This window comes from Acinonyx jubatus, chromosome E1 (genome assembly GCF_027475565.1).
Source record: "Acinonyx jubatus isolate Ajub_Pintada_27869175 chromosome E1, VMU_Ajub_asm_v1.0, whole genome shotgun sequence".
In the NCBI taxonomy this organism is placed as follows: Eukaryota; Metazoa; Chordata; class Mammalia; order Carnivora; family Felidae; genus Acinonyx; species Acinonyx jubatus.
This window is the reverse complement of record NC_069397.1, coordinates 4,741,592-4,764,715: the sequence shown is the minus strand read 5'-3', so window position 1 is coordinate 4,764,715 and position 23,124 is coordinate 4,741,592. Positions and strand designations below refer to the sequence as shown.

General features: G+C 51.5%; 1 protein-coding gene across 2 annotated transcripts; it reads left to right on the top strand.

Annotated features, from left to right (window-relative positions):
- The first annotated feature begins 783 nt into the window (after positions 1-783).
- On the top strand, positions 784-22,904 carry LOC106983332 (myosin-3). 2 transcript variants are annotated; one of them, XM_027047504.2, is made up of 40 exons: positions 784-930; positions 1,528-1,738; positions 2,805-2,948; positions 3,379-3,535; positions 3,978-4,005; positions 4,584-4,692; positions 5,814-5,906; positions 6,686-6,749; positions 6,828-6,926; positions 7,732-7,835; positions 7,922-8,060; positions 8,709-8,827; positions 8,911-9,060; positions 9,804-9,974; positions 10,077-10,383; positions 10,499-10,569; positions 11,168-11,255; positions 11,340-11,457; positions 11,858-11,981; positions 12,071-12,207; positions 12,301-12,556; positions 12,747-12,989; positions 13,081-13,257; positions 13,367-13,512; positions 13,593-13,683; positions 14,111-14,500; positions 14,603-14,729; positions 16,104-16,222; positions 16,381-16,577; positions 17,203-17,386; positions 18,040-18,205; positions 18,478-18,602; positions 19,587-19,895; positions 20,016-20,219; positions 20,306-20,431; positions 21,317-21,487; positions 21,575-21,679; positions 21,848-21,943; positions 22,054-22,191; positions 22,750-22,904. In XM_027047504.2, the coding sequence occupies exons 2-40, from the start codon at positions 1,535-1,537 to the stop codon at positions 22,774-22,776; spliced, it is 5,823 nt and encodes a 1,940-aa protein (XP_026903305.1). In that variant the 5' UTR covers positions 784-930; positions 1,528-1,534; the 3' UTR covers positions 22,777-22,904. The 2 variants fall into 2 exon arrangements, with proteins under 2 accessions (XP_026903305.1, XP_053068476.1); XM_053212501.1 differs by lacking the exon at positions 784-930 and adding an exon at positions 1,124-1,277.
- The last annotated feature ends 220 nt before the right edge of the window (positions 22,905-23,124 follow it).

Genomic DNA, 23,124 nt, shown 5'->3' with positions numbered 1-23,124 from the left:
ATATAGAGAAGGGCTGAGCCGTGGGCTTGGCGGGGGGCCTATAAAAGCCCAGGAGGCAGCAGCCCCTCTGTAGCTCCCTCTCTCCCTGGGTGGAGGTAAGTCACAGCGCCCCTCTTGGGGGCCCTTTTCATCTCTGCGTCCCGGGGGGACACCGACTCCGAGTGGCTGGGTGCTGGTGCGGGCCCTGCCTGGCTTTGGTAAGAAATCAGTTAGATGTGGAGCTGGATCTCTCTGGGCCAAGTGGCCATCCGCCTCTGCCTCCAGCAAGCCACCGAAGCAGGGGGCCTTCAGGCCCTCCTTCCACCTCCGCACTCTCCCCTTGACCTCGTCATCGAGCGCCCTCTTGGGCAGGAACCCGCTGCACACGCCGTGGACCGTGGCCTGTCCGTCATGGCTCGCTGTACTCCCCTGGCGTCTCTGATCCGTGCAGACGGCCGGCGGGACGCAGCGCCTTCCCTGCCCTCACCTTGCCCACCCGGGCTGTGTGTCTGTCCCGTGCCCTGTCCCCTCAAGCCCACGCTGGCTGTGCGGCCGGGAGCCAATGTCAGGGAATCTTCTCTGCTCATCGAAGTCTAGGAGACCTGCCCCTGCGGGAACCACAAGCTTCCTAACAGGGATTACGACCTTCCTGCCCAGTTCTAAATGGCAGGCCCTGCTGATAGCAGCCAGATTTGGGGGCAGCCTGGGTTTTTACTGCCTTAATGGCTTACTTGTGGGTCACGTCCCACCTGCTCCTCCAGCTGCCTCTGGGCCAAGGCCCTTCCTAAGTCATTTGTCTGGCAGTCTTACTTAGTTATCCCACAGAGAGCCGTTTCAAAGCTGAACCGGATGCTCCCACGTGCCCTGACTTTGCCTTTTGCGTATTTATTGCGGGTCAGGTTTTCCACGGCTGCTGCTTCCTGCTGCCTTCCTGTGGGTGTGACTCTCCAGGTAAGAAAGGTCCAGTCCCTCTGCGGTTGGAAGGCTCCAGGTAATTCAAGGTTACCAGTTTCTCCTGCCTCCCAGTGGCCTTGAGGGCTCAGAGCCAAGAGGGCTCAGACAAGCACAACTTAGGCTGGAGAGGAAACTTCCAGACGGATGCTGGCATCTGACGCCACTTGTAGTCTTAGCAACCGAAGGAAGCAGAGGCTTCCTTGTGTGAGGAGAGAGCACCCTGAATCCAAACGGCCCCCAAATTCCTTAGCGATCTGCCACTTAGCACCCTGCCTTTGAAGAATGGCGTTTATTTGTCAAGTTTCCCTCGGCACCACCTGGGCTTCGCAGAAGAGGAAAGTGAGGTGCAGAGAGCTGCACTCGGCCCTGGGGCCCCTTCCCATCCAAGCCTCAACTGGTCAGAGCCTGGATTTCCTGTGCTCTGTGCATTTTGTGCAGAGAACCCACCGGGCAAATATGTTTGATTTTCGCAGCCCTGGGGTCCCGTGGGTGGAGCCCCGGGGAGTGAAGGGCGGCTCAGGTAGAGCCGCAGTGACTCGGGCCTGGAACGGGGTGGGGTCCCCTCCAGGGCTTACCTGCTGGTCCACCTTCCAGTGACACCATGAGCAGTGACACTGAGATGGAAGTGTTCGGCATCGCCGCTCCTTTCCTCCGGAAGTCGGAAAAGGAGAGGATCGAGGCTCAGAACCAGCCCTTTGATGCCAAAACCTACTGCTTTGTGGTCGACTCAAAGGAGGAATACGCCAAGGGGAGAATTAAGAGTACTCAGGATGGGAAGGTCACGGTGGAAACCGAAGACAACCGGGTAAGCCTTGCGCACGCCCCCTGCAGGCCGCTGGGCCCTCTGTCCGTCCCTGGGGTCCCAGCGTCTGTGCCCCTGCCCGCGCCCACATGGCTTCCCTGGTGTCCTCGGAGAAAGCCTAGTAACGCTGGCCTCAGGCTGCAGGGTGGGCAAAGATCCCGGTTGTGACTGGTTAAAGCGATTCGCGTTCAGGAGCCTTTGCTGATGTTCACAGCACTCTAGGGGCAACGCAGGGGTGTGGGGTTGGGAGTCCAACTGCGAGAAGATCTCCTTTAGTAAAACACTCTCGCTTGGTAGCCTGGGTTTCCCTATTTCCTTCTACTGGTAGCCACCTGAGGAAGTATGGAAAGTATGAAGTATGGAAAACGGGTAGGGGGTCCTAGTGGACCACACAGGCGCCATGTGAAAAGGCAGCCTCCCTCTATGTGGCCTATTACATTCCGGCCCAGAACATTGTGGGGGTGCTTGGGGAAATTCTGGACTTCACTACTTTCTGGAATCGAGTCCAGAAGAATCTGGAAATGTTCCGAGAAAAGTTTAAAAGAAAATTAAAAGAAGAACAAGAAAATCTGAAAGAGAAGAGGAAATAGTGTCAGTGGGTCGGGGTGAAGAAAACAGGCAGTGAGAATTGCCCTTCGATGCCACCATGCACCGGGGCTCCGGGAGGGTGGCTCTTGGAATGTGGCAGGTGGCGAAGCTGAGAGTGGGTCTGCGAGGCAGCAGGGAAGGTGAAAGCCAGACATAAGCAAGATGGTCTGGACCCGTCCCAAGGAGGGCTAGTTGCATGGGGTGGTTTAAGTAGATCCCTGCTTGAGGCCAGGAGAAGGCAGGTTGCCTGCCCACCAGCCTTGCCCAGAGATGGGACCATTGCAGAGAGCAAAAGGCACAATCCCGAGTGACAGAAACAATCACGTGCTGTCACTGCCCCATCTTCTCCCGCTGTCAGAGGGGCCTTTTCCCCAGGGCTTGCCCCTTGGGATCCAGGCTCTTTGTGGGATCCAGACAGATACCTGCAGGGGGAAAAACACACAGCGGACCCCAGGTAGTCCTTGTATCTCTTCCCACGCAGACCCTGGTGGTCAAACCCGAGGACGTGTATGCAATGAACCCCCCCAAGTTCGACCGGATCGAGGACATGGCCATGCTGACGCACCTGAACGAGCCAGCCGTGCTGTACAACCTCAAGGACCGGTACACCTCCTGGATGATCTATGTGAGTGCCCACACTTCCTGGGGCATCTGATGGTGCTGGGGGGTGGGGGCAGGTGGGGACATTTGTGTGGGTAATAGCATCAGAAAGCCTAGTGTTTGACTCAGCTGTCCAACAAAAGAGGGGAAATGGGAGGAGAGGATGAGGGAAGGGGTTAGAGACAGACAGCAGGTGACAGAGGAAGAGGGGACTGGGAAGAGAGGCTGGAAGCAGGGAGGGAAGGCAGGGGCAGGAAAGCCAGGCTGAGCTCCAGGTCTGGGCAGGGTCACTTGCCAGAGGGCCAGCGGCTCCCCTCTCTCAGTCATCTGCCCCATCGCTGAAGAGAAATCAATCTCTCCTTTACAAGTTTAGCATAAGGAAAGTGAGATAATAATAAAAGCAAAGGCTTTCACACACACACACACACACACACCCCGTTTTTACACTCCCACAGACCTACTCGGGCCTCTTCTGCGTCACCGTCAACCCCTACAAGTGGCTGCCGGTGTATAACCCCGAGGTGGTGGAGGGCTACCGAGGCAAGAAGCGCCAGGAGGCCCCGCCCCACATCTTCTCCATCTCCGACAACGCCTATCAGTTCATGCTGACAGGTGCGTCTCTGGAAGGGGGGGATGGGGGGGGGGGCGCTGGAATGGAGGGCCAGCCTGTACCCTCCAGCACGAAGAGAGGAGGGTAGAGGGACTTAGGCTGAAAGGGTCCAGATCTTTTAGGGCCTTGCAGGGGCCCTGCTAGAGAGTTTGGGTTGAATGCAAGCGTTGCATAAAGCCTATGAAACCGACAGGTTTACGGGGTGAAAATAAAGATTGCCAATGTCATGTGGTCCAGCCTGGTTAGATGAGAAGCCACTGGCTGGTTTGAAGCAGAGCCTTACCCTCTGAGTCTTACTGTCAAAGAGGAGGCTCTTGGAGCCACCCCTGGGACCACACAGAATGCTACAGGCAAGAGGACCGGCGTAGTGAACCTGGACCGCCTGACAAAATGGGGGGGTTCTTTCTGCCGCCATCAACTCTATTTTATTTTCTCCTCCTGCAGACCGTGAAAACCAGTCCATTCTGATCACGTAAGTGTCATAGCTGTGGCTCTTTGTCTCCAATGCAGGAGGCAAAGGTGCTGTTTACTCTGTGGATTAGAAAGGGGGCTCCTGGATGGCTCAGTCGGTTAAGTGTCTGACTCTTGATTTCAGCTCAGGTCATGATCTCACGGTTCATGGGTTCGAGCCCTGCATCGGGCTCTGCACTGACAGTGTGGAGCCTGCTTGGGATTCTCGCTCTCCCTCTCCCTATGTCCCTTCCCTGCACATTCTGTCTCTCTCAAAATAAGTAAAGAAGCCCAAACAATTTTTTTTTAAATAGAAAGTACCTAAAGCAGAGTCTGTGATAAAAAGATGGAGATGGTGACGGGCAAGAGGGTATGTACAAGGTCTCAGGAAACTGGGATTGCCCGCCACTGGGGCAGCTCAGAAGTGATGAGGCTTCCCTGGGGCCTCTGCCTCTCTGAGTAGTTTCTCACATTGGTCTAGTAGGTGTGTGTCCGCTGTGGCTCAGGGGTATGTCCAGGCCTCTGTGTGACATCTTGGGGAGGCAGTTGATACCTACAGGACGTGTTTCTTTCTCTCTCTCTTTGGGTCACAACAAATAGCGGAGAATCCGGGGCAGGGAAGACTGTGAACACCAAGAGGGTCATCCAGTACTTTGCAACAATTGCGGCTACTGGAGACCTGGCCAAGAAGAAGGACTCCAAGATGAAGGTATAGGGAAGGGGAGGGGTTTGCCATGCTTCTGCTTGTGACCGTGGTCTCAGCCTCACAGCGAGGGGTGTGAGGAGGCCACATTCCCCTCTCTTCAAGGCAAGGAGGGCAGGCTCAGACTTGAAGTCCTCAGAGAGCCCGTGACTGCAGACAACCCAGTGTGGGGTCGAGCTTACACGACCAGATCCTGTGATTTCCTACGAAACAGGGATGTAAGGCTTAACTAAGGAAGGTCATTTGGGGAGCAGCTCAGAGAGCTTTTTCTTTTTTTCTTTTTTGATCTTTTAAATGTTTATTTCTTTTTGAGAGAGAGAGAGAGAGAGAGAGAGCACAAGCGGGGGAGGACAGAGAGAGAGGGAGACACAGAATCCAAAGCAGCCTCCAGGCTCTGAGCTGTCAGCACAGAGCCCGACACGGGGCTCGAACTCACAGACCGTGAACTCACAGACCGCAAGATCATGACCTGAGCCAAAGTAGGTTTAACTGACTGAGCCACCCAGGTGCCCGGAGAGCTTTTTCTTTTTATGGCAGAATCACATGCACCAGTTTAGGAAAACTGTAGCCACACGTGCTTTTCCAAACAAACAGATGACAACAGTACAAAATGAATGCAGATGACCCAACTAACTGAAGAACCGAGGGACTGAATGAAGCATTATGGGAATTTTATATCAAGACACCCAAGTGTACCCAAGGACGGAAAAACCTTGGTTTGCGAGCAGAGTTCGTTGGAGAAACAGGCTTGTAATCCAAAGCACTCATGTTATCAAAGTGAGTTTCGAGAACCATTGGCTCAGTTGGGATCATGTGACATTGAGCATCATGTACTACTTGTATTGCAAGACACTGCTCATTTATCAAGTTAAAATTTATTAGAAGTGTTTGCTTGTCTTTCGGAACACTCACAAAACAAGTTACTCGCAATCCAAGGTTTCACTGTATTACAAAACAGCAAGAGGGTGTGAAGTGGGCCATGTTGAGGATTTGTCGGTACTTGAACTGGAAAAGTCAAGGAGGGATGGGCTCTGCCCTGGACAGCAAGGGTGGTTGGGAGTGACAGGGCCAGGGAGTGGTTCCCCCTGTCCCTTGCGGCTTCTTCCTCCCACGATTCCTTGCATTAGGGGACGCTGGAAGACCAAATCATCAGCGCCAACCCGTTGCTGGAGGCTTTTGGGAATGCCAAAACCGTGAGGAATGACAACTCATCTCGCTTTGTGAGTCTGAGTTCAGTTCAGCTGGGGTTTTCTCTAGGGCCCTCAGGACAGGCAATCTTCCTGTCCTCTTGGAGGCAACAGGCTGTGTGTGTGGGGGTGGGGGGGTGGGGGGAGGGAGACAGGCAATGATGGAATAGAACACAGCAACCAGACCATTTCAGATAATGATGCCTTCATGAAAAGCTCCACAAATGGGGCGTGTGATGGAGTGACTGGGGGCAGGATCTCCTTAAGACAGGAATGGTAGAAAAGGAATCTGGGGGGGGGTACTGGCCCATGAACCCCAAGATCTGCAGGATGAGGAAGGACAAAGGGAAAAGCAAGCACACTCTGGGGTGGGGGGAGACCTTATGTAGTCAAGGGACCCGAGAGAGTTCTCATGGTGGCAGCAAGGTGGGCAGGAGGTAGGTCCCAAGAGGTGGGGGAAGAGGAAGACAGAGGTCTGGTCATGTGGAGGCCACAAGAGGGGGGTTGGATTTTATTCAGGAAGCTACTGAGGGATTCTGTAAGCAGGGAAGTGACATGGTTTGATTTGCATCTTGAAAAAAAAAATCACTCTGTTACCTTATGACTGGATGGGGTGGGGGCCGTTTGGAGGAAATGTGGAGCAAAGGGCATGGAAGAAAGGGGGGCCCTCAAAATGGACAGAGAAGGGAGAAGGAGACATACTCAATTTTAGGTAGGGAAATAAAGCTCCTGTTCACACTGCCCAAGAGACTAGCGGGAACACTTGGAACCGCTTAGACATTGGTGTCTCTTCCTCGCCCCACCTCCCATAGGGCAAGTTCATCCGAATCCATTTTGGAACCACCGGGAAGCTGGCCTCCGCAGATATCGAAACGTGTAAGTAGATAACAGACAGGATGGCGGCTCGGGGTGGTGGGGCCAGTTTGGAAAACAGTGCCATGTTTGTGTTCATAGATCTGCTGGAAAAATCAAGAGTGACCTTCCAGCTGAAGGCTGAGAGAAGCTACCACATCTTCTACCAGATTCTTTCAAACAAGAAGCCTGAGCTCATAGGTGAGGCGTCCGGGCTCTGGCGTCACCGGACCAAGGAAAGTTGCACCTGTATATAGGGGACTAGGTAGCCAACGGAAGAAGTCTGTTTTAGGAATAGATGTGGCTATTTTGACAGTGATGGGTCAATTTGGAAAAAAACAAAAGACAAAAAACCAGAATCCAGTGGACAGGAACAAGATGAAACCATGGCTGGATTTAGCACTGGTTCCAAAATCACCTTCTCAACAACTAGGCATTTAATTGTCCTTCCGCGCCCCCTAGTGTTCTGACGTAGGACCCAACCTCTCCCCAAATACCGCGAGGCACCAGGACAGGCTATTCACCTGGCCCCTTGTTCCACACCCAACAGAGGCTTAGGTGAGCAGGCTCTTTGCTCATTGGCTGTACTCGGCCCGCCTTCTGGTCCCAAGCCTGGAAACACGCTGCAGCCTTTCAAGGGGTTTGGAAAACCACCTGTGCTTCCCCTCCATGGGGGCTCCTCTCCTGACCCCACTAAGCCAGTTTGCTGTATTAAATTTTCCCAACCTACACTGATATGCACCATTCATGTGCAAGGCAAGAGAACTCTAATGCTCTCTCGGGCTCCTAATCTACGTTGCCTGGGCAGGCTGCAAAGTCTTCCCTGGACTTTAAATGGTCAGCCACAGCCTGAGTAGTGGGAAGCTGTTGAAGAGATTTCTAACTCTAAGCTCAATTTGGGCTCCAGCAGTGAGAACCTCAGCCCAGAATCCAGGGGCTCAAATCCACTGGGTGGATGTTTTCTTTGCACCTGGGGGACCTCTTGATTTTGAATCTGTCATTTCAGAGCTGCTCCTTATTACAACCAACCCTTACGACTACCCGTTCATCAGCCAGGGTGAAATCCTGGTGGCCAGCATTGATGACGCGGAGGAGCTGTTGGCTACCGACGTAAGTAGAACAAAGGCAATACGTGTCAGGTGCCCCTCCTCCATCACAAGGGTCCGTGGACTAACATGCTGTTCTTTGAATGCCAGAGCGCCATCGACATCCTGGGCTTCACCCCAGAAGAGAAGTCTGGACTCTACAAGCTGACAGGCGCCGTGATGCACTATGGGAACATGAAGTTCAAGCAGAAGCAGCGGGAAGAGCAGGCAGAGCCTGACGGCACCGAAGGTACAAAATCACCACAACAGGACATAAGCCCGAGCTGGGGGGCGGGGGGGGGGGGGGTCTGTGGAGATCATTTGGTGCCTCGTTTGAAAGCAATTAATCCTTCTTCCACCTGGAGAGGTGGACCTCTCTGGGGCTCGGATGCCTAGCGTTACCATCCCCATTTGCTGAATCACTGGAATGGGCTTGTTTCCGAGGCAATGAGACATGACCAGGGCTTTCCGGAACCCAGTCCTACCTTTTCATAAAAGCTATCATATCCTCTGAGTGACTTGGCTTCCGTTGGCCACATACCAGCAGTTTAAAGATATGGAACATGGGTGCCTGGGTGGCTCAGTTGTTTGAGCATCCGACTTTGGCTCAGGTCATGATCTCATAGTATGTGGGTTCGAGCCCCATATCGGGCTCTGTGCTGACAGCTCAGAGCCTGGAGCCTGCTCGGATTCTGTGTGTGTGTCTTTCTCTCTCTGCCCCTACCCCACTCATGCTCTGTCTCTCAAAAACAAATAAACGTTTTTTAAAAATATAAAGATATGGAACGTAAAACAAGACAACCTTCGCCAAGCTTTGAAACATCTGGATGATTTTCAGAGTGGTTCCTCTACTTTGCCAAGCCTGACGGGTGTCCCTCTGTCTTTCTTTTCCTGGCAGTGGCTGACAAAACAGCCTATCTGATGGGCCTGAACTCTTCCGACCTCCTGAAGGCTTTGTGCTTCCCCAGAGTGAAAGTTGGGAATGAGTACGTTACCAAAGGTCAAACCGTGGATCAGGTAAGTGGCTGCTTAGAGGCTGGGAGAGACACAGGCACCCGATGGCCATCACCTTCCAACCCCAGTGACCTTTCCTCTAACAGGTCCACCATGCTGTGAATGCCCTTTCCAAATCAGTTTATGAAAAGCTGTTCTTGTGGATGGTCACTCGCATCAACCAACAACTGGACACAAAGCTGCCGAGACAACACTTCATTGGTGTTTTGGACATTGCGGGCTTTGAGATCTTTGAGGTTTGTGTTCCCAGTGCTCATGTCTTCACATGGCTGTGTGTGGAGGGACTGGTCATGATGATCCTAGAGGGAACAGGTTGAGGTGAGCAACCTGTCAGAGCAGCACACCCTGTAGGGCACCGTAGGGTGGATCAGGTAGAAGAGAAGTACTTTGTGGGGTGGGGGGCTGTATAATTTCAAGAGAGGAGGACATGCGTGGTAAGTGGAATTTTATAAAAGACATTGTGAAGTGGATAAAAGAAAGAACTCAAATGCAATTATTGGCATAGGAAGAGCCAGCCACATAGAGAAGTTGATAAGCCAGTCATGGGATTTTCACATAAATACCCTGCTGTTCTAGGTTCTCATATAGCCATCCGTGAGAGCATATATTTTGTGTCTACAAGAGACACAAGACATGCTGGTGAATGAAAGATGAGCTTGTAGTTTGTAGAGGAAAACAGAAGGTATGTACTGTGCACCTAAGAGTAACTACAAAATAAGCAGACCGTGCTTGGTGCACAGGAGAGATCCCGACCATGGGGACTCGGGGGACAGAGAAACACCTTCTAGCTAGAAGTTAAGAGAAGTCTCCAAGGAGGAGATGTGATCTGGGCTAGACCCTGAAGAACATGCCTGTGTCGGGGGTGGGGGGGGGTGGAAATGAATGAGTTGGCAGAGCCTGAGGCAGTGAAGAGGGAGGCTGATGGGTCTTTGGTTTTCGAAGTCTAACTTTGCATGTGAACTCTGTATTTTGGCATCAGTACAACAGCCTGGAGCAGCTGTGCATCAACTTCACCAACGAGAAGCTGCAACAGTTCTTCAACCACCACATGTTCGTGCTGGAGCAGGAGGAGTACAAGAAGGAGGGCATCGAGTGGACGTTCATCGACTTTGGGATGGACCTGGCTGCCTGCATCGAGCTCATCGAGAAGGTGTCCTGATCTGTCCACTCAGTAACCTCGTCTTGTCTACTCTGCGGCTCACTGCTGCAGCTCACGTGTACCTTACACGTATTTTGCTTTGCTTTAATCCAGCCTATGGGCATCTTCTCCATCCTGGAGGAGGAGTGCATGTTCCCCAAGGCCACGGACACCTCCTTCAAGAACAAGCTGTACGACCAGCACCTGGGCAAGTCCAGCAACTTCCAGAAGCCCAAGGTGGTCAAGGGCAGGGCCGAGGCCCACTTCTCGCTGGTCCACTACGCGGGCACCGTGGACTACAGTGTCTCGGGCTGGCTGGAGAAGAACAAGGACCCGCTGAACGAGACCGTGGTCGGCTTATACCAGAAGTCCTCCAACAGGCTCCTGGCACACCTCTACGCCACCTTTGCTACGGCAGATGGTAACAGACTCCACAGAGCGCCTTGTGTCCGTGCTATCTCCTGTGCCTCAGTTCACAGGCCCAAAAGATCCCTGTAGATCTGATAAGAGTGTGCGCCATCTTTTATGTCTTTCAGCTGACAGTGGAAAGAAGAAAGTTGCCAAGAAGAAGGGTTCTTCTTTCCAAACTGTGTCTGCCCTCTTCAGGGTAAGAAAAATACAAGTTTATTTGCTTGCAGTTGGTTTAAGCGATTGCAAAATGAGCAATGGAGACAACCTTGGTTTATTCAAGAATAGTAATGTGGTCTCAATCTGATTGCTGTTACTCGGGGAGCTGAGTGGCAGTTTGATAAAATATGAGCCTATAATAATATAATAATTATATAAATATACAAATATGTAAATGAGGTGTAGCAAATGTGGGTCCAGAATTTCATTATCACTCTGTACAGCAAGGAGTTGGGCTAGATGGCCTAGGGGGTGAGTCCTCAGCACAAACCTTCCAAGTTGCCAAAAGGACACAGGCAATAGCATCCCAAGCTCCCTGTGGAGCCAGATGCATTTCTGGAATTGATTTCAGAGAGCATTTTGTACATGGTTAGTCTCCAGCTCACTGAGAAGCAAAAGGCTATTGTTATCGGTTACTTGCCTGCACCTCTAGCAATTGGGGTATTCAAAGAAAGAGTTAAAAGATTTCGTCCTTTACAATTCATGGTAAGTTCAAAATGCCTCATTTTTCATTACGATATATCTCTGTCTCTGTAAAAACCTACAGCAGCCTGTCAAATGTAGTCTTTTTCTTTTAGGAAAACCTCAACAAGTTGATGTCAAATTTAAGAACGACTCATCCTCACTTTGTGCGCTGTATAATCCCCAATGAAACCAAAACTCCAGGTAAGACACCTGCTGGCGCTGTACATGGTGCCCAGTTTCCAGGAGATCCTGCATGAATCTGATGTTTCTCACCTCTCTTCTCAGGGGCCATGGAACACAGCCTTGTCCTGCACCAGTTGCGATGTAATGGTGTCCTGGAGGGCATCCGCATTTGCAGGAAGGGATTCCCAAATAGGATTCTGTATGGAGATTTTAAGCAAAGGTGTGTGATAAAAATGTCATATACGCTTCTTGCTGAGGTGTGTAGATGCTGGGATTTGAGAGGGAGAAATACTGGTGTGAAAAGGCCCATTTCAACAGAGCAGGTACAGAGTTTCAGGTAAAATGATTGACGTACCTCCTGGCCAAGTATGTATGCACTTCTTTCTTCCATGTTTTCTCAAGAGCTTGTCTGATATCCAATATGGCAGAAAAAGACCTTCCCTGAGAATCAGGAGGCTTGGATTAAAGGCCATCACCCAGCAGTGTGACTGTGTGCGAGTTTCTTTCCCTCTCTGGACCTTAGCCTTCTTGCCTATTAGGAGAGAGGCCCAAACTAGTTGGTCTCCAAGGTTTACGTCTTTGCTGATGGTCTATGATTGTCCCTGTATCTACAATGGCAGATACCGAGTGCTGAATGCCAGCGCAATCCCTGAGGGACAATTCATCGACAGCAAGAAGGCTTGTGAGAAGCTGCTGGCATCCATTGATATTGACCACACTCAGTACAAATTTGGGCATACCAAGGTAGTGCCTCGGTTTTGACAGATGCTGGCCCATAGTCCCTTTTGGACTTCTCCAGCACACAGACTCATATCATCCTTCTCCCCCGGAAGGTGTTCTTCAAGGCTGGCTTGCTGGGAACGCTGGAAGAAATGCGGGATGACCGCCTGGCCAAACTGATCACCCGGACACAAGCGGTGTGCAGGGGGTTTCTCATGCGTGTGGAATTCCAGAAGATGGTGCAGAGAAGGTCGAGGAGGGTCTCTGTTCAAGCATGAGCCCTTTGGGGAAGGCGGCGGGGGGGGGGGGTCTCTCCTGGAAATAACCAACGTTTTCTTTTCAGGGAGTCCATCTTCTGTATCCAGTACAACGTCCGCGCCTTCATGAACGTCAAGCACTGGCCCTGGATGAAACTCTTCTTCAAGATCAAGCCCCTTCTCAAGAGCGCAGAGACAGAGAAGGAGATGGCCACCATGAAGGAGGAGTTTCAGAAAACCAAAGACGAACTCGCCAAGTCAGAGGCGAAGAGGAAGGAACTGGAGGAAAAATTGGTGACTCTAGTACAAGAGAAGAATGACCTACAGCTCCAAGTGCAAGCTGTGCGTGTGTAGAATTTTTTTTTTAACTTTTCTTGTAGATTTGATTATTTAGAAAAACTGGACTTGGGGTGGGATTTTTGATTTTTAGTTGGGGTGCTTCATAAAGGACTTCATGTATACCAAGGTGCTGGAAATGTCACAAACCTTATCTCATCAAAGGAAGTCATGGTTCTTTTTTTTTTTTTTTAAGGAAAGTGAAAACTTGTTGGATGCAGAGGAAAGGTGTGACCAGCTGATCAAAGCCAAATTCCAGCTGGAGGCCAAGATCAAGGAGGTGACTGAGAGAGCTGAGGATGAGGAGGAGATCAACGCCGAGCTGACGGCCAAGAAGAGGAAACTGGAGGACGAGTGTTCAGAGCTCAAGAAAGACATCGATGACCTTGAGCTGACCCTGGCCAAGGTTGAAAAGGAGAAGCATGCCACAGAGAACAAGGTACTCTCTCTCCGTGGGTCTTTCCAGCTTCGTGTAGTCCTTGCAAACCAGACTTTATTTCTTCTTCTAATTGCTTGTGGCCTCTTCTTAGGTTAAAAACCTTACTGAAGAACTTGCTGGGTTGGATGAAACCATTGCAAAGCTGACCAGGGAGAAGAAGGCCCTCCAAGAGGCCCACCAGCAGACCCTGGATGACCTCCAAGCCGAAGAGGACAAAGTCAACTCTCTGAGCAAAATCAAGAGCAAATTGGAGCAGCAAGTTGATGATGTAAGGAAATAGTACTAATTGGGAGTCCCAGAACTTCAGGGTTGGAAGAACCCCCCAAATCTTCTGGTACAGAGCATTTGTTCTCAAAAGGATATGGTGTCCTTTTCAGCTGGAAAGCTCCCTAGAACAAGAAAAGAAGCTCCGTGTAGATCTGGAAAGGAACAAAAGGAAGCTGGAGGGAGACTTGAAGCTTGCCCAAGAGTCCATATTAGATCTGGAAAGCGATAAGCAGCAGCTGGATGAAAGGCTCAAGAAGTAGGTCCTAAAACCACTGCTTTCAGTCTTCCAAGTCTCTGGCTGTTCTGTCTTCACACATTCTACATTTCCCTCCATAGGAAGGATTTCGAATACAGTCAGCTGCAGAGCAAAATGGAAGATGAGCAGACTCTGGGCCTCCAGTTTCAGAAGAAGATCAAAGAGCTACAGGTAGGAGGAATCCTGGACTTTTCTTTCACATGAAGGTCACCCACTATAGGCTGGGTGCCGCCTGCTGTAAGCCATTGCGAGCAGGTGGGCAGGACCATGGGAATGCCCGCCTCATCGGTTGCCTTTCTGCTAGGCTGACCCAGCAGCGATGAGCAATTTTTCCATAGTTTAAAATAAAATACATAACAAAGGTGTTTGGGGTCAACATGTAGTTGAAGGGAGAATATCCTGGGTTGGTCATTGCAGAGGTAATGACCACGCTGGGGCAGGAAAAACTTGTATTACAGGAAATGAGCACCATTTCCTCCTATAGGAGAAGCTTAAACTTTGGTTTATCTAATGAGAATGGAAACTAGCCCATGCTTGACATGCAGGGTGAGTCACTCTAGGGACCGACTGCCCATGGGCGAATGGCTGCCCTCCACAGGCTCGGATTGAGGAACTGGAAGAAGAGATTGAGGCAGAGCGGGCAACCCGTGCAAAGACAGAGAAGCAGCGCAGCGACTACGCCCGGGAACTGGAGGAGCTGAGCGAGAGGCTGGAGGAGGCGGGAGGTGTCACCTCTACCCAGATCGAGCTGAACAAGAAGCGGGAGGCCGAGTTCCAGAAGATGCGCAGGGACCTGGAGGAGGCCACCCTGCAGCACGAAGCCACGGCGGCCACCCTGAGGAAGAAGCACGCGGACAGCGTGGCCGAGCTGGGGGAGCAGATAGACAACCTACAGAGGGTCAAGCAGAAGCTGGAGAAGGAGAAGAGCGAGTTGAAGATGGAGATCGACGACCTGGCCAGCAATGTGGAGAGCGTGTCTAAATCGAAGGTGCTCTGGCAGGACGGGGCCCAGTGCTTTTGCGGAGAGCCGCCTCTGGGTCTTTGTGGTCTGAATACGGACTTGGTTCTCTCCCCCTTCTCAATCCTTTAGGCCAATCTAGATAAAATATGCCGAACTCTGGAGGATCAGTTAAGCGAGGCCAGGGGCAAGAACGAGGAAATTCAAAGGAGCATGAGCGAGCTGGCCACACAGAAGTCCCGTCTGCAGACGGAGGCTGGTGAGCGATGGGATGGGAGGGGCCACGCCTTCTGGTCGCCTATGGTGGGGGGCGACTGGTCGACAGGAAAGGGCAGCACTGTGTGGGGAGAACCTCTAGGAAAGCATATTATCAGAGAAAAGCCATTAGAATAACAAAAAAGGGATCATTCAAAATATCATGAAGGGGGGCACCATTGAGAGTTCAGTAAAAACAGGGGTGAAGAGAAGCAGACCAGAATGAGAAGGGATCCAGAACATCATCTGGTTCAAGCTCTTTCAACACCAATAATACCTTGCATCGAGAAGGATCTAAATGTCAGAAACAGGACTAGAAATAAGGCTCTTGGCTCTTCCATATCTTGCCACGCACGAATTCAGATATGTGGTATGCAGTCAAGTGTTTCAGACAATAGATCAAGAAACACGGCCGGTTTGGATAGGCTCCTGCTGCGTAGTAGTGGAAATACAGGGAAACATTATCTGGGGCTTTCACCTAGGAAATGTGCCCTGCCCCCAGCCCTGCTCCTCCAGCCCATCATCCCAGTGAATCAGTCAACCCTTTGCTAGCAGCCACGACCAACACAGGGAAGAAGAGAGGCTTAGTTGCCACTTTCTATAATAACCTTGGGAATTTCTTGGGAATTTCTTGGGAATTCACCTGTGGAGTCATAAGGCCTCTCCCCTCACCTCTCCCCTCTTCCCTCCGCAGAGGCATATAAACCTCAACCTACCACCTTTACCCAAGATTCTAACCTCAAATTACTAGCTGTAAAGTCCTAAGAAAGCATTAGTTCTCTTTCATGGCAAACCAACAAACAGCTGGAAACACCAGCCACTGGAAGGTCTGATGGGTGTTTTTAGGTGGTAATGGTTGTTTTTTTTTTTAATGTTTTATTTATCTTTGAGAGAGAGAGAGGGAGAGAGTGCAAGTTGGGGGGGGTGGCGGGCAGAGAGAGAGGGAGACACAGAATTCTAAGTAGGCTCCAGACTCTGAGCTGTCAGCACAGAGCCCGATGTGGGGCTTGAACCCACGAACTGTGAGATCATGACCGGAGCCGAAGTTGGATGCTTAACCGACTGGGCCACACAGGTGCCCCTAGGTGGTAATGTTTAAATTTACAATCGTTCTCAATGGGTTTTATTGGCAAAAGTCACCCCAAGCTTCTAGGAGTTTATGACAATATCTTACCAGTTGTGTCTTTGGTTTCCTTTTCATGGACACCTCTCTTCTCCCCCAAGAAAGGACCATACCTGCTCATTTAGTCTCTCCCCAGATCTTAGCACAGTGCCTTACACATAGCAGGAACTTGATGAATGAATGAATGAATGAATGAATGAATGAATGAATGAATGAAAAAGTGAATAAAATGAAAATATCTCCTTCTGGACACAGGTGAGCTGAGTCGTCAACTGGAAGAAAAGGAAAGCATAGTGTCCCAACTTTCCAGGAGCAAGCAAGCATTCACCCAGCAAATAGAGGAGCTCAAGAGGCAGTTAGAGGAAGAAAGTAAGGTAGGAAATCCAAGGGAGTGCTTCCTTGATCTCCTCTTCCATTACCACCTGTGGGAAAACACGGCAACTTGACTCAGGAGGCGATGGTAGCAGGGTCACGGTGCAAGACACCAAAATGCTAATCCACTGGGGGCCCTCCTCTTCCTTGACTCTTGCAGGCCAAGAGCGCGCTGGCCCACGCCCTGCAGTCCTCCCGCCACGACTGCGACCTGCTGCGGGAACAGTACGAGGAGGAGCAGGAGGGCAAGGCCGAGCTGCAGAGGGCGCTGTCCAAGGCCAACAGCGAGGTGGCCCAGTGGAGGACCAAATACGAGACGGACGCCATCCAGCGCACAGAGGAGCTGGAGGAGGCCAAGTACGCAACTCCATTTGCCTTTAGAGGAATGAGAACTCTCAAATGATACTGACAGAGGGCACTGACTTTAGAACTATGTACTTGGGAATGGTTTTGTTACATTACTAGGTGTTCCCTCACCTCTTTTTTCTTTTGTATGTTTATTTATTTTTGAGAGAGAGAGAAACAGAATGCAAGCAGGGGAGGGGCAGAGAGAGGGAGAGAGAGAGGGAGACACAGAACCCGAAGCAGGCTCCAGGCTCTGAGCGGTCAGCACGGAGCCGGTCGCGGGGCTCAAACTCCCAGACCCCGAGATCATGAGCTGAGCCGAAGTCAGACGCTCAACTGACTGAGCTACCCAGGCGCCCCTTCCCTCACCTCTCTTAATATCTTTTAATGTGGCACTGCGTGTGCCATTGGAGGGACCTGGCAGCAGCACATTTCATGAAGACAAACAACCTTGATCTTGGTTAGAGACAAGGCAGGTTACTGATCACTGTGCTTTAGCAAACGGGAAATTCTCCTGGGCTTATGAAAACAGGCGGCTGTTTGAGTCACACAGATGAGTGCTTCCAACTTGATGAATAGTGCTGTTCAGGAGGATTGAGATTTAAATAGCATCTGCTTCTCTTTCATATTCTTTAAGGAAAAAACTTGCTCAGCGCCTTCAAGACTCTGAGGAACAGGTTGAGGCAGTGAATGCTAAGTGTGCCTCCTTGGAGAAGACCAAGCAGAGGCTGCAGGGAGAGGTCGAGGACCTGATGGTCGACGTTGAAAGGGCCAACTCCATGGCCGCCGCTCTGGACAAGAAGCAGAGGAACTTTGACAAGGTGTGGGGTCAGCGCCATGCAAGCTGCACGCTTGGTGTTGGGGACTCCCTTGTAGTCCTGGGAGGAGGAGGCTGGGTCCCAGTCCTGATCGGCCCGACCGGCAGCGTGACCTTGGGCAAGTCCTGAACTTCACCGGGCTGGCTTTTCCTCCTGTGTAAAATGAAACGGGCATGGGTTGGGGGTGGAGGCCCCTCTCAAGCATTGTCGGGGGAGACAAACCAGTTGCTACAGTGTTGTTCCGTTCCATACGTTTCCGTTCCCCACACTGCTGGTGTGTCTGGGGGGGGCTGACACGAGGGACTCTAACTCGGGTCCCTTCGGGAGGCTCTCTGGAAGCCTCTCTTTTAGTAGGACACTAAGGTTGACTTGAACCGAAGTTTTAAGGAAATCTTTAGAAGTTCAGAGCAGAGAATTCCTTCTCGAAGGATCCATGGGTTTTTTAGAGATGGCAACCGTTGCTGATATGTTACTGATCTTGGGTATATTTGTGGGAGGAAATCTCCATCAGCCAGATAATCAGGAACAAGGATCTATGGCAACAGATGCTATCGAGTGAAGCCGCACTTCTAGGCTTAGCTACCTGCACGCTTCTGTTTGGTTCGGGGCTTGGAGAAGAGCTGAGGAAGGGGACCCCTTCCATGCCTGTGTTCCAGGTGCTAGCCGAATGGAAAACCAAGTGCGAGGAGAGCCAGACAGAGCTGGAGGCATCTCTGAAGGAGTCCCGGTCCTTGAGCACCGAGCTCTTCAAACTGAAAAATGCCTACGAGGAAGCCTTGGATCAACTGGAAACCGTGAGACGAGAGAACAAGAATTTGGAGCGTAAGCAGCTCTAGACAGCCTGCCGTCTGCCATGGTGCTGTCACCGGGGCGGGCATGGCTTCGGGACGCAAATCCCTGCTTGCGCGTCCTTCTGAGCACGTCCAGAAAGCGCTCGTCACCCGCTGGGGTGACCGAGGAGCTCTTGTCTGTCTGTCTGCTGTCTTGTCTCTGGGAAACAGCCACCTTAGAACCAGGACGGGCTGGTTACAGGGCCTCCCGCAGGTGCTTGTGGGGAGGCGCTCACGTGCAAACCCAAACTGATTTCTTTGCAGAGGAGATAGCAGATCTCACGGAGCAAATTGCTGAAAATGGGAAGACCATCCACGAACTGGAGAAATCAAGGAAGCAGATCGAACTGGAAAAGGCAGACATCCAGCTGGCTCTTGAGGAAGCGGAGGTGAGCAGACACCAGGCAGGCAGCCGTGGGGACAGCTCCCACCAGGGATGCCCGCTGGCCTCGCCCCGTGTCACCCTTCCCATCTCTGCCAAGCCACCGTCCTGATGCCGGCTCCTTTCCTATCTGCCGGCATGAAACAACCCCTGTGGACTATCTTGGATTTATTGGGGAAAAATCATTACATTAAGATAGGTCTAAAAGTGAGATCTTGCAGAATCTTAGATGAATTTAAAGCATCCATAAGGCGCTTTATGCTCCTAAGGGATAGGATGATTTAAATGCTATTACTGTTTGATCAGATAATAAAAAACAAACGGCAGTGAAACAGACATGATTTCTGCACTGAAGTTAAAAAGGAAATTTTTAATTTATTTTTAAATTTATTTTTAATATAATTTATGGTCAAATTGGCTAACATACCATGTGTAAAGTGTGCTTTTGGTTTTGAGGGTAGATTCCTGTGGTTCATCACTTACATACAACACCCAGTGTTCATCCCAATGAGTGCCCTCCTCAATGCCCATCACCCACTTTCCCCTCTCCTCCACCCTCCCATCAACGCCCAGTTTGTTCTCTGTATTTAAGAGTCTCTTAGGGTTTGCCTCCCTCCCTCTCTGTCTGTAACTATTTTCCCCCTCCCTTCCCCCATGGACTTCTGTTAAGTTTCTCAAGATCCACATATGCATGAAAACATTCGATATCTGTCCTTGTCTGACTGACTTATTTCACTCAGCATAATACCCTCCAGTTCCATCCACGTTGTTGCAAACGGCAAGGTTTCATTCTTTCTCATTGCCAAGTAGTATTCCATTGTATATAGAAACCACATCTTTTTCATCCATTCACCAGCTCTTTAAAAAGGGAATTTTTTAAAAGATAGTTTTGAATGCTGTTGAGTTATGGTTATGAAATGCCCCCACAAAGGGTGATGTAGCAGGCTCTGTTCCTTCATGGGCACTGTTCCTGTGTTTTTCTTCTCCCAAGGCCGCCCTTGAGCATGAAGAGGCCAAAATCCTCCGAATCCAGCTTGAACTGACACAGGTGAAATCAGAAATCGACAGAAAGATTGCCGAGAAAGACGAAGAGATTGAGCAGCTGAAGAGAAACTACCAGAGGACGGTGGAGACCATGCAGAGCGCCCTGGACGCCGAAGTGCGCAGCAGGAACGAGGCCATCAGGATCAAGAAGAAGATGGAGGGGGACCTGAATGAAATCGAGGTCCAGCTGAGCCACGCCAACCGCCAGGCTGCGGAGACCCTCAAGCACCTCCGGAGCGTCCAGGGGCAGCTGAAGGTTTGGGACGGCTCGTTGGCGGGAAAGCCTCTCCCGTCCGCAAGCGCTCAAAGACGTCGACTAGACTCGTGGCCCTCATGCCTCGACGCCAACTAGACCTTTCCTTTACTCTCCGCCTAGGACACCCAGCTGCACCTGGACGACGCGCTCCGGGGCCAGGAGGACCTGAAGGAGCAGCTGGCCATGGTGGAGCGCAGGGCCAACCTGCTGCAGGCTGAGGTCGAGGAGCTGCGGGCGACCCTGGAGCAGACGGAGAGGGCTCGGAAGCTGGCTGAGCAGGAGCTCCTGGACGCCAACGAGAGGGTGCAGCTGCTTCACACCCAGGTGAGGGGCGGGCGGGCGGGCCGGCGGAGGGGGAGAGACCTGGGCCTGACCCGCGCCGGGTGACACGGCCCTCCTCCCCGCCCTAGAACACCAGCCTCATCCACACCAAGAAGAAGCTGGAGACGGACCTCACACAGCTCCAGAGCGAGGTTGAAGATGCCAGCAGGGATGCCAGGAATGCGGAAGAGAAGGCCAAGAAGGCCATCACAGACGTAAGGCTTTCCCGTGCTGTCCCTGTGTGGCGGCCAAATCTGCGTTTCATTAAAGCCCCTCCTTCTCCCAAGCCTGAAATAGTTACCACCAGACAGCTGGGGGCCTCTCCGGGGGGAACACGTGGGGTGCATTCTGCTCCCAAATTGCAATCTGCCTCCCCTCCATCCGACTCAGCACATCCCCTCCACACATTTAAAGGGCCAATGTGATAAATAATGGGGCAAAGAAAAAAAAAAGAAGACTGGAAAGGATTACAGTCTATTTCTAAGGCCCACAGACAGGTATGCTGTTCTCTCCTTCAACATCTCACTTGTTGCAGACATGAAAATGAAACTCTGAGATGTCACTATCTCACCAAATGTCACCTGGCCTGGCCTGAAGCCGCCTGGGCCTGAGCGGGCTTGTCCCCACCAGACACAGCTCCCATAGTGCCACCTGATGCTTGTGGGGACCACCGCAGCCCTTCTGCTCGCCCACGCCTCCATTCCCTACCCACCTTCCCTTCGGCTCACTATCCCCAAACCTGCACTGCGGGTACCGACTCGGTCTTCTGCAGGTCTCAGATTCCTTTGAAGACACACGCTGGTGATAATGAAGCAAAGAACTTCCTGGGGCGGTGAGGAAGGTCCCAGGGAGGCCAGTGTCAGAAAGGGAAGAGCCCATTTTCCATCCAGTCCCCGGAGGTTGTGTTAGTCGGGTTACTTTCTGTACTTGGTGTAGCTCTTCTCATGCTCCATTGTGGAAGAGTGGACTCAGGGACCGCCTTGTCCCTCGTCCTTTTTCTCTAGCACGACTCTGGTCCTTGGGTACCCAGGTTCTGGTAGCTCCAGGGCACCTGACCTTTGTATGCATCTTGGTGGGTTTGTGGTGTGATGCAATTGCAGGCGGCCATGATGGCCGAGGAGCTGAAGAAGGAGCAGGACACCAGCGCCCACCTGGAGCGGATGAAGAAGAACCTGGAGCAGACGGTGAAGGACCTTCAGCACCGTCTGGACGAGGCTGAGCAGCTGGCCCTGAAGGGCGGGAAGAAGCAGATCCAGAAACTGGAGACGCGGGTACCTGTGGGAGGAAGCCCTGGTTGAGCCTCTGGCCTCGACCGCTCGTTCTCCAGCCCCAGACTAACTTCCCACCCGTTTCTGCAGATCCGGGAGCTGGAGTTTGAGCTCGAAGGGGAGCAGAAGAAGAACACAGAGTCCGTCAAGGGCCTGAGGAAATATGAGCGGCGGGTCAAAGAGTTAACCTACCAGGTAAGTGAAAGAAAGCATTTCTGCAAAGCGTTTTCTCTGCAAAGCGCAAACACTGCCCTGGGTTCCCGCTCCAGAATACAGGAAGCAACCCAGTGCCCCAGAGAAAGTGGCCAGACCTCGTGCAACTCTGCCCCCTCCTCTAGCCACACGCTGTGTCCTTGCTTTTAGAGTGAAGAGGACAGGAAGAACGTGCTGAGGTTGCAGGATCTGGTGGATAAACTTCAAGTGAAAGTCAAATCCTACAAGAGGCAGGCCGAGGAGGCTGTAAGTCTGACACACACTGTGATTTTCCAACAGCAGCCTGGCCTGTCCCTCACAGGGAGCTCTGAGACAGGCGCGCGCTCACCTTCCTTGCCTGGGCTCTTTGGTTTTAGGATGAACAAGCCAATGCGCATCTCACCAAATTCCGCAAAGCTCAGCACGAGCTCGAGGAGGCGGAGGAACGTGCTGATATTGCAGAATCTCAAGTCAACAAGCTTCGAGCCAAGACCCGCGACTTCACCTCCAGCAGGGTGAGTGGTCCCCATGGACACTAGACGGAGAGTGTCAGGTGTAGGCGAGGGTTGTGGCTCCGGGGCACCTGGGAAGAACCCACAGTGATGCAGACACTTTGGAGCTGGAAGCAACCTTGGAGGAGCCTTTACTTTAGAACTGGTCAGTCTCAGGCACAGGAAAGCAAGGGGTCTGCTTGAAGTCATTTAGCTAAGATGAGTCTCACTGGAACACAAGTTTGCACTAAAACACCATCCTGAAAAGGAAGGAGCGTTTTCCTGCTGAGATCTTTCAGATGCCCTCTGCTGGCGCTGGTCTTCATTCACTGCACCTGTAGGCAAATAACCACGGGTACCAGGTCCCTGAGGATGGGGCTTGTTCCCTGGGGGCCAGTTTCTCAGGCTATGGGGTGACTGCCTCCATGGATGCAGTCGTGTATTCTCCTGAGGTCCATAAAATATCCTGTGTCCTCCTGAAAAACCCAAGCAAGCAACTCCCTGACGCTTGTGGGGAGAGGGGTCAGGAGGAAATGTGTCTCTGCTGTCTGACGCAACTCAAAATGCCCACTCTCTTTCCAGATGGTGGTCCATGAGAGTGAAGAGTGAGCAGCTCTCTTCTGGAACAGGGCAGAAAATATGCAAAATGTGTATTTTCATGGTTCCTGGCCATTACAGTTAATTCCCATGTGGCTGCTTCTTCTCATGCATTAAACTTTGCTTCCTTTTCAACTTAAGGCTGTAGCATTGTGTTTGTTTTCTCTTCCCTGTGTGGAAATGGTTCATTGCTTGTGGATTTCTATGCCTAATGTTGAAATCTTCGTAGGCAGATGGCTTGACAAACTCCTCTGGTGTATGTATTTGGGAACAGAGGAAGATTGCTTTTTTTAAAAAAATTAATTAATTAATTAATTTATTTATTTATCTATCTATTAAAAAAATTTTTTTAATGTTTAT

Bases quoted from the DNA above. Each gene is read 5' to 3' on its own strand.
- LOC106983332 (XM_053212501.1), top strand. From the start codon at position 1,216: ATGGCGTTTATTTGTCAAGTTTCCCTCGGCACCACCTGGGCTTCGCAG. The intron at 12,557-12,746 runs GTGCGTGTGTAG...TTTTTTTTTAAG, and splicing joins TACAGCTCCAAGTGCAAGCT to GAAAGTGAAAACTTGTTGGA. The intron at 16,578-17,202 runs GTACGCAACTCC...ATATTCTTTAAG, and splicing joins GAGGAGCTGGAGGAGGCCAA to GAAAAAACTTGCTCAGCGCC.